This window comes from Linepithema humile, chromosome 2 (assembly GCF_040581485.1).
Source record: "Linepithema humile isolate Giens D197 chromosome 2, Lhum_UNIL_v1.0, whole genome shotgun sequence".
NCBI classification, from domain to species: Eukaryota; Metazoa; Arthropoda; class Insecta; order Hymenoptera; family Formicidae; genus Linepithema; species Linepithema humile.
The window spans coordinates 18,983,384-19,000,426 of NC_090129.1; the positions used below are offsets into that span (position 1 = coordinate 18,983,384).

At 41.0% G+C, this 17,043-nt stretch overlaps 1 protein-coding gene across 2 annotated transcripts in view; it reads right to left on the reverse strand.

Annotated features, from left to right (window-relative positions):
* LOC105679095 (lachesin) overlaps nucleotides 1-17,043 on the reverse strand; it is a 146,259-nt gene that overhangs the window by 16,197 nt on the left and 113,019 nt on the right. For both annotated transcript variants that reach the window (XM_012378895.2, XM_012378896.2), the window contains exons 6-7: nucleotides 13,655-13,872; nucleotides 12,807-12,882 (exon numbers count right to left, since the gene is read on the reverse strand). In XM_012378895.2, the coding sequence (XP_012234318.1) occupies nucleotides 12,807-12,882; nucleotides 13,655-13,872 (294 nt within the window). The remainder of the gene's footprint in view (nucleotides 1-12,806; nucleotides 12,883-13,654; nucleotides 13,873-17,043) is intronic.

Sequence of the window (17,043 nt, forward strand, 5' to 3'; positions counted from 1 at the left end):
TTATTACGAGGACATTATCCAGTTTTATAGATATAAATATGGCACGCGCGGTGGATGAAATTCATTTATCACTTTTGCAAGTCACCGATGGAAGGCAGAGAGATTAAAGCTGAGAGCGCAATGAGGAAAAAGCGAGATAGCAGAAGAAAGTGAGATAGAGCGGGGGCGCGGGGGAGGAAGGAGAGGAAAAAGAGCAGGAGAGGGAAAGAGAGAGAGAAAGTAAGGCAGCGACTTTTCACCTTTGATTTATCGCGCTAACTTTTATTTTCCTCAGGAGATATTAAAACCCGTTGTCCTGACCATTTAGCTTCACTGCGCTGATTGATGATTGAACCAGTTAACGCGCCTCTGCCGACGAATCAACTCTTTCATTATGCCCGATTAATATGGCGTGTGTCTTTAACGAACCAGAGTCGAGAAATGCGGGGAAACTCGATTGCCATTTAATCAATTCAAAGAGTTCAATGTATCGAGATTGGTACTTTGATACGGGTCGCAATGGGTAACTCTCTGATCGTTAACGGTGACCGTTCAAAATTATTACGAAAATTCGTCACAAACGAACACGACAAATTGTGCTATTTTTTTTTAATTTAACAGTAATTTTGCAAGGAAATATTGTAAGAAGTGGAATTCGATAGAAACATTGTAAAAAGAACAAACACTTTGCGTTTGCTCCGCTCAAAGTTTGTATGTTTTCGTCTTTTCGTCGTTAGTGAGCGAGGAGAACTCATTACAATCTTAAGACGCCTTAATTAGTCTAATAGCATCATCCCTTTTCATCGGTACGTCACTAACGCTCCGTTTCTCCCTTTCCCATCCGCTCATCTGCCTGCCATCCAATTTCCCCTTCCACCGTGCGGCTACAACGAGTACGCAAGACGTTCAAATATTGTCTAGTGTAAATGTTATTCATTGCGCGAGTAATTGTTAGCGTATCCTAGTGTAGAATGAATTACGTACAACTGGGGAAACCAATGAATCCATTTGTAGAATGTACCAAGACGTATAATAAATTTACAGCATCAAAGTTGATCTAGATAAGCTGAACTAGACGCGTTAGAAAATTGAAAATTGAATAATAATAACACGGGGAATTTTTAAGAATTATTTTTAACTATTTTTAACAAGTGTCATTGTTTCAAAGTATTGAATTGAGAGCGAAATCAAAAAGTATGCAACATTATTTAAAACGCGAGATATTTCCAACCTACTCGAAGCTTTCAGATATAATTCCTTTAACCGATTCGAAAATAATTTGTCTTTAGAAAATATTAAAAATCTTGAAGATTATTTTTTTATGCACGTTCCAATTTCTAATACAGATATTTTTGTGTAAATGAGCTTTAAGTTAAATTCCAATAGAATAAATTTAAACTAAATAACGAATAGAATCATACTCTTCATTGTCTTTTCTCGAATTGAGCACGCCAAAAATATTCCGCATCCTCAATTGTTTGCTTATTGAAAATTGTTTTTTCGATATTCCATATTTTTTTATTTTAATTCTTCCTCATTTTTATCGCGAAAAAATGTATTTTGAGCTGACCTAACTCTGGTAGAGAACGATGGATTTCAAACGTTCCACATGATATTATATATTTTTATTGCATATCGAAATGTACGTAACTTAATTACACGCGGCCTGAATTGTAAATCAATCATCGTACGCGGATGCGCTAGAGCAGGTCCGATGCCACCAATCGTCAATGCTGCCATTATTGCGGTCGGACCGCGATCATTAACTAAATCGACGTTGGATCCGTAGGAAATAATTTGCCGTAGGCGTCATCGAATCTCGTCGCGGCCTCCGACAAGCAGGAAATTGCCAGCTTCGTTGGGTTACGATCGCGTAACCCAATTCCCGCGAAACAATGGCCGGGCTACCGATGCTTTTGTCAGCAGCTGCCCGCTACACGACTGTAATTACTCGTGACGAAATCCCTCACTAACATATCGATCGAAGACGGCCGACCGTTTGATCCAATTAGCGATAGGGTCAGATGTATGTATACACAGGTTGTATTAACACCCTGCCGGCGCGCATCTTCGCCCGTCATCGACCCCGCGCCGTCTTCTCAAACGCAGAGTCAAAGTCCTCTTTGATAATTACCGGCGTACGGTTCGTCACATTAACACGTCCTGCGCATCGATCCATTAACACGCCAACCGAGGTGAGTCTCAAGGCGGATGTTGCAACGATCCGCCTTGATACCCCCTGGGATTACACCGAGCCACTGGCTGCGAGAGATCTGGCTTCCTCTACGACGTGTTGCCGGCGTGTCGCGTCGCGTCCCATACGTGACAAAGGAGCGGGAGAGCGAACGCAGCGTGTGTGCGAGTTTTCTCTCGAGCCAGAGCGAACGCGGCGGCGGTATCCCCGGCGTAAGATTCCTTTTATGACGAGTTTCACGTTTTGTGTCGAGCTTCTGGTAAATAGGTCCCTTAACGATCAAAAGGGTCGCGGTGGCTAGTAACATAGTTATAATTCTATCAAGTCGCTTGCCTTTGTCCGGCGCCCGTATTTCCAAACGGTGATCCCGATAAAGTAGCCGTTGGTGCCCGCGCCGGAAGGCATTTTCCTCGCGGAGCGTAGTCGTCGTCCGAACGGAAGGGCGTGGATGCGCGCGGTTAAAGGTAGCTAAAGGCAACTCTCTCTCGTCGGTGGAGACGAGAAGAGAGCGAGAGACCGTGGCAGGGCAGGACGGGGGGGAGGGAGAAGAAGTGGAGAATTAGTATGCGGCGGCTGTCACGGCGCCATACCCCAACTGCGGCGCCTTCCTGCACCTTTTGCCCAACCCTGGACCACCCGGGCCAGACCGTTAATTTTCCATCCCGTGACTCCAATCAATCTTAGCGCCGTCAGCGGGTCTCCCTTATGGCGATACCCCGCGGCCCTTTCCCACTCCTTTGGCTCTCGATACGTTACCGTCTGCCACCTCGGATCCCGCCGCCCCGCCGCTGTCATTTCCGGCTTCCTGATTTCGACGCGCGACTACTAAATACTCGACGACACGTCGTCGTTTGTCCGACTGGCCTGATGTATGCGCTAACCGGACTATTGTTTGATTGCCGTAGCCAATAGAGGAAATTTCAATTTTGCATCACTAAAACCCAACGGATTAATTCGTCAACGCGACTTTTTTCATACTACTGGGCATTCTGCACTTGAGAGTGAAAAAAGAAATTGATGAAATTTCATTTATAAATTCGCAATCATTTATATCGCGAATAATTCGCATTGTTATAAGTATGTTTCTTGCAGCAATGAATTATTTTTCGCCGTTTGAAAGAATTATTCAATTAATATTATTTTAGCAAGAATTTTAATAATTGTATCCAATTTTGCGCGATACCATTATTATTAAATTATGCATTATATTTTAATTAGCATGTTTTCGAGAAAATAAAATTTTTTAAATTCTCTTCTAATTGATTTTTTTTAATTCTAGGTTATTATCATATTTGGTGTGTACATTCTGCTATTCGATACTTTTCTACGAAGCAATTGAGAACCGAGATGCAGTTAATTCGATGCGGAATTACTTTCGCTATTGCTAAGCAACCGCTCTCGTTCAAAATAACAACTACGAGAGCTCTCTCCCGGCGAAACATCGAGGATTATTATTGTCTGAGTTCTCTATCCATATTATCTGCTTTCGACACGCGCCTCGGGGCTCATCCTGTCGCGAGTGAAGATTCGCGCAACACGTAGGGTAATCGGTAAGTGTGTAAATGGAACGCCAACTTTAACAAAGTACGCCAATGAGATGATTGATTTAGGTATTAGAACGCTACTTTAGTAAAGTTTAAATAGCTAGTTTTTTTTTTTTACTTGCATATATATACAATTCAACGACGACTACGTAAACTCGGTAAATAATCACGCGATGTTCTTAGGAACAAAATTATTATCATCAAATATACAAAGTCTTCGAAGCGCAAATAAACGTTTCTCGTTATAATTAACGCGATGCGTTGATAAATAAAGGTAGGAAAATTAGTGAACGCATCGCCGCGCTTCGAAAGACAAACGCGCGATACTCTCGCAGCGTCTCGGAGATCTATGGAAAACTTATATTTTACGGCGCGGAATGAAATCGCGTCGACGTCTGAGGAGCGGGTAGCGACAAACCGCAAGGACGGATTTTGGATTCCAGCGAATTCACCGAACGAGAACTAACATTGGCTTTTCCTCGAAGGCATCGTCTTCGCGGATTTTATGGAAATATTTTCTCCTCCTACGAGGATTTTCTTTTTAACGCGGGTTCCGTTTTCCTCCTTCTGCTCTACGCCCTCCTCGACCCCCTCCCTCCCTTTAATCGCATTACCGTACGTAGATACATATTTCCATTTGCCGAACTGTTCGATGTCGATTGAGGTTCGATGTCGGTTGGGCCTTTTTGCCATCCCCGCGGACGTCTCATCTTTCGCCTATTTACGTGTTGTACATCGCCAATGTCATTGATAATTGAAAGTCTCGCTCATTAAACGAACGTAAAAGTAACTTTTGCATCATTTTCGCATTTATTATATGTTTAATCTCATTTCTCGAGATGTAAGAAAAACTTTGGTATACAGAAATGGAATGAATTAGTGGAAATAATTATATAGCAGACTTGTAGATTAGTTATTTAATCTTATTTAATTACTGCTGCATTACAAGATATTCTTTGGAAAATGTGAAATTAATTTCAAAACTTTTAGTCAGCGATTTATTTTCTCATCAGATCAAATATTATTTGATTTTTTCACTCTTGTACCGAATCTTCTTTATCCGAATTAGCACTCGTCTCGCGAAGAGAAGACACGTAAGAGCCATCGGCAGGGTGGGACAAAGTTACGGCGCATTAGTTTGTTTAAGAGACAGAAGCCGGAGGGTTGCAGCCGCCCGGCGGCGATGTTACTGGCCGTTTGAGGAACGACTTTCGGAATCGACTTTCCTGCCGGAGCGAAGAGAAGTTTGGCAATTTCCTTGGGCTAATCTGCTGGTCGGTCAGCATTGAGATGCTGCGGGGGTTACTATCGCAAGAAGACTGGACGAAGAGAAAAGAAAAAAAAAGGGAGAAAGAGAGAGAGAGAGAAAGGTGTAGCGGCATGGCGGGTTGATCCATCGACCACGAACGTCGGGTGGTCCCATGAATTATACAAGCGACTCTCCATCGCTCTCTCATTTGGTATCTCTTTCTCAGAGATATCCCCCGCGGGGCCGGCGAGTGAACGAGAGCTTCAAGAGAAAGGGGCTGAATGAGCGAGAAAGAGAGAGAGAGAGAGAGAGAAAGAAGGCGAAGCAGAACCCTCTTTTCTTTGGAAAAGAAAAGAGAGACAAACAGAAAGGAGACGCGGATGCGTGCCAGAGTGATCCGAACTTACACGTCTCCGCCGACTGTCTCGACGTGACAACGAGCGACTGTCCAATAAAGGATGACAATTAAAGCTGACACAGACGGCGACACTTTTTCTTTCATTATCCCGGGCGCGTCCGCCGGCGGAAACGCAACTGATAGGGACCGCAGAAAGAATCCCTGGATTGATGGGTTCCAGTTTGGAACGGCTTTTATAGGTGTTAGCTTGCTTTGCGTGGCTCGTCGCAATAGAATGTAAGTCTTTTTTCCCTCTTTGTCGGTCATTTGTTTTCGGCCGTCCCCTTCGATTTAACCGGCGACAATATTGCGGCGTCGTGTTCCATTTTTGACGGTATTTTAATTATTCCTAAGTATCCGCGACGTCGAATTTACATAAACACCGTCTTAACGCAATAATAGTAATTCGCGGAATCTTCCGGTTACTTAGGTTACGTAAAATGATACGCGAATCTATTATCTATTATCGTTGTCGAAAATAACGTTCCTGAATAATTTGAAATATCGACAAATATCGTTAGCAAGGTGCAGAATATGACAGCACATATCATCGCATCCTCCCGCCTGTGAATCAAGTTACAGCGTGAGATCTATTACATTTGACAGAGCGTGAAATGTAAAACCAAAGATCCAATTTTTAGATGTAATACACAGTTTTAAATATAGAAAAGGGAGAGAGAGAGAGAGAGAGAGAGAGAGAGAGAGAGAGAGAGATCGAATTTTAGCATTTAGAAAATAACATGGATTGTTGGATTTCGCATTAGCCACTCTTACCGATATTTCGAACGCATGAAAAACAGCGTATGCTGTGGAAATCCAAATTTTTATAAAAATTTTATTACAACACACTATACGCGCGTATCTAATTTTTTTATGCCACAAAAAAATATGCAGAACAATACCTAGTGTACACTGCGGAAACAATAATGGCTTAATAAAAAATGGATACACGTGAAACAACTAAATACGTATTGATACGTTCATGCAAAGCAGTTGTTAGTTCCCGAAGATATTTCCCGCCGATTTTTCCGCTGACCTATTTTTACGGTTTTGCACGTCGCGACAAATCCGTACAATCTCTCATAAAAAGTACTTGTCGCTCGTTCCCACGCTTATACATACGCAAATATGTGTGCACGCATATTGTCCGCGAGTGCGGTGAGAACGAGACATTTAACGAATTTACCTTTCAGGAAGTGTAACGAAGCAGTGTCCGCTACTCCGCAATTAATTCAACCGTGCGGCCATTAAAAATACACCACGTGAAATTTGCACAGTAAAGAGACAAAAATGCGTTGGGAAACCGGCAACTCTCTCCGCTGCACCGCATCGAGGCGTGAAGTTAATTTCCCCTCGTCGTCGTTCTAAGATTTTCTCACTTTCGGAAATGTGCCACAAAGTTGCTATGAATATTCATGATTGCCCCAAGAATATGGAAAATCGTTCGGGATGCACTAATAGATTTCGTGACTCAATTCTACAAGCGAAACGTACGATCGGTCCTCATTTTCGCCGTTGATTGACGCCGCAACTTTAGAATTTGCAAAATAGCGCGTGATTTTTTTTCACTCCGCAATCAGAATAAAGCATACAGCGAATTTAGGTAACAATGCCACCGTTCATAATTACTTCGCATGTATAGAGAAATGCGTCCATTAAAAATGGACTCCCAATTTCCAGGACGTGGAAGTGAGAATGCCGTGTCGCGACACCAGCGCACATTACTTCCGATTATGCAATATTAGTGCGTTATAATAACGTGGATTAATTTTGTTTAAATGAAGTCATTTAGGTTACATAATATAATATATATATTACACCGTTATGCGCGAACCATTTTTTTCGCAATTATCATCTCGCACTTCAACATACAGATCATTTTTAATACATATTTTGTTATCGCATTTTAAAGTGCGGTTTCTAAAAATTTTTAATAACTCTAAAAGCACGACGACGGCTAAGCGCATTTTTTTTCTCGTGCTTTCCTTGAGAGATTTTTATTTTTTAAAGTCGATAAGCAAATAAATAAATATCAATGTTTGCGGTGAGGGTATCGGCAAAGTTACAGTGCCATGGTTGCTGGAACGGCGCAGTTTCGTAGCTAGCAAACGAGAGTGTAAGATTGCTCGTCCATTGCATCATAAATAATTTATTGAATCGGGGGGGTTAGTAAGAATCGCGACTCAACGAGGAGGACAAAAGTTTCAAAGCGACCCCGAGGCTCTCCACGTTAAAGTTTCGGCCATGCGGCACGAACTCATGCCCCGAAGGCAGACAGCGGGTCTCCATACAACCCGGTACAAAATTTTTACGCCTCTGCGCACTGACGAAGTTATAGAAAGGTGTGCTCTATCGGTGGGGCGTCCCGTTTTGTGTCTGCCGAGTTTGCGGAAGTCTGATCAATTCATAATTAAAGCGACCGAGGGTAATAGAGAACTTTGCGGTATCGCGCCGTCTAAAAGTGTTCGCTACCGTGCAAGTAGTTATGTTCGCTCGCCTTCCGAAATAAAGAATTCATTGGCAAATTCCTCGAACGGGAAGTCTCACGCGATTTCTACTGTAAATTATACTGCAGGTTAAATCCTGCAGAATTGCAGTCACCCGTGAATTTATACTGCGTACTCGCCCGCGCTATTGTTACTTATCGCTTTTGCTGCAATAACGTGAACAATCTTCATTTCGCTGAAACGGCTTTAAAAAAATGCTTAATTACGATAGCATTTATAACTTACGCAATCAAACAAAAAAAATTTTTTTTTTAAATACTCTTTCAATGGAAATATAATAGCACGAAACAATTATCATCGATCAACATCGAATGTTGATTACGCTTCGTGAATGAAATATTATTTACGAATAAATAAATATTCTATAATTGTCAGATGAATCTCTTTTCATCGTTTCATGCAATCAATTTTTTGCGAGTTATTACGTTTCGATAATCTGGCATATGCGTGCCACTTATAAATGATGAACGAGGCGCGCATGTGTATAATGTAGCGCGCGTAAGCAATTACGTAATTATCATGCTACTGTAACCAACTGATCAGCAGAGATCAATAGTAGTAAGTCACGCGATTGCTCTGACGGCTCCGTCTTAGATCAGGATCACTTAGGATCGTCACGAGCCGATGTAAACATCAATATGTTTGTGCAAATAAATCGAAGTGGATTGAAAGTTTCGTTTGAGAAGACTGAGATTCTAGCACTTCTGATAAACTTAAGATTATTGATATCAGATAATTAATTTGCGAGATATCATTAATTGCAAAAATAAAATTAACTCTTTTGGAATTATCATCGATTACTTGCCAAAAATAACATTAACTTTTTCCGGAGTTACGGCGATATAAAAATACGAAACAGTTGTTGCCAGCTGACGCGTCGAATCCATAGATTAGGGTGGCGTGTGTGTACATGTGTATGTGTGCTCTGCGGCCGCAACAAACTTTATCAGACGGCGTACATTTACGCCGCTAGTGTCGAAAGAGCAAACGGAACATATTTGTGTTTCGTAATCTGCAATATTCGCAATAATCGTGCAAAAATTACTCGAGAGATCTCGAATGCTAATATGGCTGGAAAAAAAAATGAGAATGAATATTTCTTCACAGCACTTCGGATAAGTTAAGAATATAACTTCGCGGAATATCTCTCCGTGAATATCAGCGAGAAAATGCTTCCCCAGCAACGTTTCCAAATCTAAATGAGATTTTCGGCGAAATTCGTTCCTCCTTGTAAGTTCCTTCCTTCTAGCGAGCAAAATTGTGCTAAGTGTCGTTGTGTTACCGGATGGTTCGGGTTGCATGTGTGAAAAGAGTTTTACAACAAATTTATCAAAGTCACGCCCGGCTGCGATTTCGTTTGCATCTTACGCGTTGAAGAATTCGTTAGTGAAATTCTCAAATCCACAAATGAAAAGAGCTCATGGAACTTTGCGAGCCACGATACCGCGACCGCGAAAGTTTTCAAAGTCCGACAACTCAGTATAGATTTGCGGGAGGAATTTGAGACAACGGGAAGTTTTCCGTTTGCGAGAATTTCATCAAGAGCTTGTTAAGTATTAAAGAATTTTTATCGTCGTGAGTCACGTTGTAATTGCCCTGCGAATTACAATTGCAGACGTTGAGAATTTAAAGATTGTAACAAATCAATCGCTAAAACAATGCAGTTTGTAAAAATAACAACAATTATAATGATTTATGTACAAATAAGAAGCCTAAATGGCTTTGAGCAGGATGAACAAAATTTGATACACTTTTTACCGGCGCGCTCGGTAATTTTGAGAAACTCGTAAAGAGTAATAACTAATTATTTAAATACAGTTTGTAATCGCTGGAAAGTAAGTTACGAGTATAAAAAAGTAAAAAAAATTGCGGCGGTACATTTATACCACATGCTTTTCCCGACAGACCGCGCATAAAAAGATAATACTCTATGCATAAGCAAGCATGTCCGAATTAAGGGAGCGAAAAATGATATTATAAAGGCCGACAAAGCGCCCGCGTAACGGCCGTTTATTAAATCCGCGTCTTAGCGACGACACAGAGTGGTTGAATCGGCGCGCGACGCGGCAAGGTTGGACGTTGCATTATGTATACGATGCGGGGGGGGGGGGGGGGGGAGACGAGCAGCCGAATGAATACGATATTGTTACTATCCGGGAGCGTCGTAAGTTTCGCCTTCGTTCTTCCTTTCGTCACTCTTCGCGCACTAAGTCCGCGCTTCAACGCCGCTACAAATAGCAGTTTGACTCGACTACGGAATAAATTAGCCAAGGAATTCGAGCTTCTCTACGGGGGGTGCGGGACGGGCGAAAATAGAGACGGGGTTTCGCAGGGGAGAGGAGCACGCGACGCGATGGAAAAAAAGGCTCTCGAGGTAAGACGCGGGCGCGAGACACGCTTGGATATCAAGAAACAGGGGTACTTTGCCCCTCAGGCGGTCCTTAATAATAAATTCATATCTCGGCCCCACCGCCTGTCTCCCCTATTCTTTACTGCCGCCAGACGAGCTCGCCGCAACCGGAATCGTCCGCGTTTCGCGGGACGACGACGCCGCGTAGGAGGTGTCCCGCCCGTCTCCTTCAGTCAGTTCACAAATCTCTTTTTTTATGCCGCTTAATAAAACTCGTCCGACGTATCTCTAACTGCCGCCACTTAATTTCAACCCGGTCGCGCGACCTTCCTCGCTCCTCCTCCTTGCCGATGGGGTTTCGTAACCTCCGATGCTTGTTGAGTGACTGTACCGAAGTGGGTTTGTTTGCTTCTCTTTTCCGGACCGTCGTACATCCCTGCCCAGCCTCCGTTGGACCTCTTCGAAGTTATTTCTCCTTTGGAGAAGCCCGGAGAAATTCGAATTCCTTTCTAGTCCGGCTTTTTCCTCGTATTCCCTCATCCTCTCGCTCTCAGAGACGGAACAATGGAATGGTCGCAGTCGATTCGAAATCGATGACTTTAAATGGACGGAAAAGTGCGCGCACCTCTCCCTTATTTGTTGTTGTTTATTTCCCGCCGCGCGATATGAGAATATTAATTTCCGTCGGACAGCCGGCATAATTTTACACACGCGGTCCTGGCTTATGAAAGATTCCATCGAGATTCTATGATTAAGAATATTTTATTGCATTCCCTTCGCGTTTTCGCAATCTCATTGTTATGCGAGCATCGCTGCACACCGACGAGCGATGCAAGCGATAAGCGTGTTCGCAAAAATCGCAGAAATTATACCGATTGCACAAATCGTACATACATTATGCATATGTATTACGATACATTAATGACAAATATACATAAGTCGACTCTTAAACGTTTGCAATAATTAGCGATTATGCGTCTCGGAACAGGATTATAGCGACGCTCGTATACAACTCCGCAGCGCATTTGATTATGGAGCATGACTCTTAGCGCGCAGTTAATCCTGCATCCCTTTTGGGAATACCAATAATTCAGTATTAGCGCCAGACCAATAGCCCAACGAATCGCCCGGTCGGAATATAGGATTTCGTCGCGAAAATGCTTTTCTCAATAATTTACCGTGTTCGTTGTGATAACAGTTAACTTGAGCGCCGTTGAGGCGTGTGATAAAAAAAAATGGTTCTTTCAGAAAAATATCATTCGCGTGCACAGTCGAACGGGCACTTTGAACGATTTTTATTCTGCCTGCGCCGCGATACGGACGACACGCACGACGCTAATTGCCACCCAACTCGGCTCGAAAGAAATATCAATTATAAACTCAAGATAAAAAAACTTTTTAATTATGAGAAAGGAGATATTTTTATAAATATAGTTTACAAATAATTTTCAAGCGCATTGTGTGTAATGCAAGTTTTATTTCTACGAAAATATCAATTTCTCGTGCAATTTTTCTTACGTAAATAAACCAGATACCCAAGAATTTTCTAGTTTGTTAAATATTTATGCACGGAGATCCGTGAGCTCTGGAGTTGACAGCGAAACAGAAAATATTGCATTTATCGAACAATCATTTTTCTCTTTATTTTCTATCGAACCAGACAGATTTACCCTTCGCCACCTCCTCTCTTGTTGGTAGTCTTTTATGCTAAACGCTCACTTCATTTGAATGTCGCTAATGCGAAAAACCGATCCATACTAATGGAGTGATCTCCTCTCCGCGTTCGTTTTCGTAAGCGCCGTCGATTGACCGATTCTGTTTGTTTTTTATGTTCCGATTTATACTTTTTTTTCCTCATGAAGCACATACGTGCATTCTTCGATCATATTTCATTCATATTTCTAGCGTGCATCATCATTATTAAAAATAGATAAAATTCTCTATGTTGGATTATACGCATTTTATTCTCTCTTATTTCGCACATGCTGAAAATACGTGTAATGCGAGGATACTGACGACTCAAAAAAATGCAGTGTAAATTTAAAAAAAAAAATTTTTTCAACACGCTAGATACGCTACATATTTGAACCGTCGCGTTAAAAAATTATTCTACGCGCGAGTAATATTGAAAATTAATCATATAAAAACGACATTAGAACCGTCTGTATCTACACAGCCGCGTTAAACTGTAGCCAACTATGTTGCGATTTAATTCGAGGAAAGTGCCACCACGAATCGCGATCTGTTGGCAAATATTAGGCCGAGGTAATTAACGTAGGTATATTTGTCTAAGAGGAAGATCGTCACGCGCGTGCGTTCACCGCGCGAGTTAACCGTGTCAAACCGTGTGCGCCCAGCGTGTTGCCCGAAGAAACCACGGTATATCCGTCGACGGGTGTGTCGTAGAAATTACGTAGTTCGTTGAGAGCCGACCGTCTTCACCGACTTCGTAAACAACCGGGGAATGACAGCACGACATAAACGCGCCAAACAGCTCGCGACGAACCGTCATTACCTTAGTAAACGGTACTGCGGGATGGCTCGGGGCGTAGAGAGAGAGAGAGAGAAGCAAAATGAGATACTTACTATACAGGCGAATCGTTCCGTCGGTTTCTCCACGTGGATTCTTGGCGATGCACTTGTAACTACCAAAGTCTTCTGCCTGAAAGCAAACCGGCGAACGAATTATTAATATATGAAGAAATTTTAATAGAGTAATTATGAAATAAAGTACACTTAAAAGTATAAAGCGTATACGAAGAGACTTTTAATAACCTTTTTATAATTATAAATTTATTTACCATAATTAAATTGAGTTTGATAATTAGAAATACAATCAAAGTGCTTTTTCAATTAGCGGCTACAATTATGTCCTCTGCAACAATGATATCAAGTTATTGTCGAGTGGTAAATTATTTTAATATTCCATATAGTAATTATCGCTATTTAAACTTCAATATTACCCATTTTTTATTTTATTTTATTTTACATATAGATACTACAGAGGAGTACTTTATTACGCTCTCTCGCACCCATCGTCAACGTGCGACGGTCGTGATTTACGATACGGTGTTATTATCCAATCGTGAATTTTAACGCGGTGCACGCGATTAAGCCACGCACTTTTTTGCAACAATTACGGCGTGTTTTGCTATTATTATTGTACGCTCCTAATTTGTTATATACGCCAGCAAATTTGCATCGCTCAATTTCTCGCGTTATTATTTTGAAGAGCGAAAAAGCGCGCGTTATTGTTGTTGTTAATTAATAACTTTTTTGTTCGACAGGCAAAAATATGTGATTTTTTTCTCACGAGTCATTTCGACACGATTACAAGTCGTACAGAAATCGTTTAGAAATTTTTCATGAAATTAGTTTCGAGAGAAGCAAATTGAATAGTAATTTGCCTTAAGCAAAACGCAAGAAGCACTCACCTGTATGTCGAATATTGTGAGCGTCATGTGCGTTTTGTAGGAAGGTCGATCGGGTGACGACGTAGCCTTGTATTTACTGCTCTCGTGAATCATTAGGCCGTCCTCCCTCGCCCAGTAATTCAAAGAAGTCGGATGAGCTTCGGTATAGCATTCCAGCGTAACGGAGTAACCCAAGGGTGCGCCGACCAATTGGTGCGGTATCCAAAGCATAGGGGGGACTGCAACAGCAGAAGTGATTGATTGGCTCATAAATGTTCCAATTACTAACAATACACGATGGGCCTACGATCGATATCCCTTCCGCGCGTCTATAAATCTCAAGCCCGACTCCGCGCTTGGCTGCGAGCGCCCGCGCGCCGCCAGCCAGCGTGAAGAATGAATCGAGACAATCGCGAATTTTTTCGCTCGATTTTACAACACAATTGGCTAAATTATATCGGAGTGAAACCCAAGTCATACGACTTTGTCAGTCCTCAATTAAAACTGGTTAATAAATATATTAATTAGTAGACTCTAATAACGTTAAACTTTGTTTAAATTAATATACATAGAATACTTGTGAAAGTTGCGGTATAGAATCGCTGATTCACTAATCATATAAAAAAGAATCAGAACGTAGATATTAGCGCGTAAATATTTATATCAACTAAAATGCGATTAGCTGTATCAAAAAAGATCCAAAACGGATTGAAGCGTTTGGCGTTTTTGCGATCGTTATCTCTTCAATCACTATAGAAGCAAAACGAATTGAAGCGCTTGAGAATGATTGCGGAAGCGATTTCAGATGCATCAACATTTGCGCTCTGGTTCTTTTTTCTAAATATCTTTAACATCGTTTATATCATATAAACCCAATTAAAAAAATCTTTTTGTACATAAAATAAATCTTGACTTTTTTTTCCATAAATCGATTTGGTGCGGTATTTTCTAAAGTTTTACATAATCGCAACACGGAAAAGGTTGGGCTTAATTTTTGCTATACGCCGTGAAACCTAAATGCGTATCACGCGGCCCTTTAATAAAAAAGTAATCCCATTTCGATGAACAGCCCCTGGCGTTGTTGTCGGCGCCGGTGATAACATTTTCTCGAGGTAAGAGCGCTTCAATTTAACTTAAACCTCCTAAGAATATACCTAACCCATCTTCCCGTAGTGTCGCAATGTTCGCGAGAAAAATATCACGCAAAATAAGCCTGATACAAATGGCTAGCTATTACAAAGAGCCAAAATATAAACAAGAATAAATGGGTACATTTCTTATATATTTTCAAAAAAATCAAGATATATTATTCTTAAAAAAATAGAGATCGATAAAGAATATAGTATCGTACAGGAAAGATTTGATAGAACAGTGCAAAAACATGCGAAAATATCACGTAGATGATTTCGAAGTTTAAATAATGTCAGCCATCCCTGAATGGTTTTCGGATAGGAAGGGTAACTCTATAAATTTCACAGAGAATTAAATGCTCTCTTGTCTCTGTACTATTGCCAAAAATAGTTGAAACCCCATTTTACAGAATGAAAGACTTGTGTGCGATGGATGGGCATCGTAAATTTCACAGCTAAACTGTAATTTCGGGATTACACGGCATAATTATCGGCGAGCTAAAATATCCGTTCATCTTTCCTTACATACATCTGTCTCTCGAGGTACTTTTTTGGCGCGGTCGCAAATCTTTCGGGTAATTCTTTGGAATAAGTGCTGTCTTGGCATTTTTTTCTCAAACTTAGCAATTTCGAGTAAATTACACGGTAGAATCTATAATTCATCGTATAAATTAACGATTTAATATATATATATATATATCCATTTAATTATTCAATAAAAGTGAACCGTTGAAAAACGGCTTGAAAAATGTATCTTACGAAGAAGGAAGTACCGTTTTTTTAAGACGGTTTTCAGGGAAGAGAGAAAAACAGAGTTTGTCGACTCTTGGATACCGGAACGATTGAGTTTGCTCTCGTTTCATCTGGGATCTCCTTTAAGCAAGAGTCTCGGTAAACGACGACTCGATTAAATGCGATTGTCCTTCGAGTCCTCTAGAAAATGACCACACAAGAGCCCGACCAATCCGTTTCCCGGCGATTATTTTTCGACTCCTTCATTTATTCGTTGCGGATCTTCCGAATTTTCATCGCCTTCAACATTTATCAATTATTTATCAATTTTCCTCAGCGGAGATGTCAAGAAAGTCCTTTAGCCTTTATCTTTTTAAATATTCTAGAAATATTAAAATGTACATTAATGTTAAAATTGTCTAGCGCATCAAAATATTCAACATCATAAAACAACGAATTACAAATCACATTACATATATTTAAAAATAACTGTCAGATTTCAAAGAATCAAATTTTCTATTAACTTTTTAACAACTATTGTTTTGGAAACGATCGATAGGAACGTTAAACGTGCAGGTTTATATATAAAAACACTTTAAACAAAATTAATTGGAAAAAAGCGACGACTTTTTATAATTTAGTAAACAAGCCTCAAGAGGAAAAAGTTAATCCAGCGTGAATTTTTCCATAAAGTTTATTTTCGACCGTAAAATATATAAAATGTTAATATTATGTAAGATCATAAGAATTTAACGCGGTTATAATTCGGGGTGAGTAAAAGTAACGCGCATTTAAAATAAATGTTAAACGAAACTCTACTGCTAAACACCGCTCGCATGGATTCTTCGCTCGTTCACTGTAATGCGACCCCGCCAGCATCGGTCGTGGGGGTGTTCTTTTTGGCACGTAATACAGGACCGTGAATTACTACGGATTTCAAGGGAGGGTTCGCTCTTGTGCCTCTTGTGTCTCTCTCTCCACCCGTTTTCCCTTCTTTCCCCATTGCTCTTGCTCCTCGACGGGCGACGGGCGACGGGGGAGGCCTGTCTTCGGATAACGCAAAGGATATCCGACACCTTCTTAAAATGCAAAACATTCCGTCTGATGGTGAGAAGGGACGGGACCGACCTAGGTTGTCTGTAATGCTTCGGATCCTTATTGCACAGACAAGCTCAGGCTTTGCTATACGGAAGCTGCCGACCGGGGGGCTGGGCGTTGGACGTCTTTCGCGCGTTTTTTTTCCTCCTTTTTCAAATTGTCGGTTACGCGCGATGTCAAATTCGATCGATAGAAGTGAAGTGCTTTTAGCATAAGACAGCTCTTCGCGCTCTCAGCGCGCATTGAGCTTTATTACGCGATAATGACGGTATCGTGAACGTATTCGGAATCTCCTCGCATTTTCCTTCATGTTTGTGTCCTTTAGTTAGATTAATTCCTAATTAAATGCCATGATTTTCTTTCTCAAAGTTTAAAGTTATTAGAAATCTTAACCCTTTTCTTCATTTAATTTGAAATAACACTTATTTCAACGTAATTTTAATCAGCATG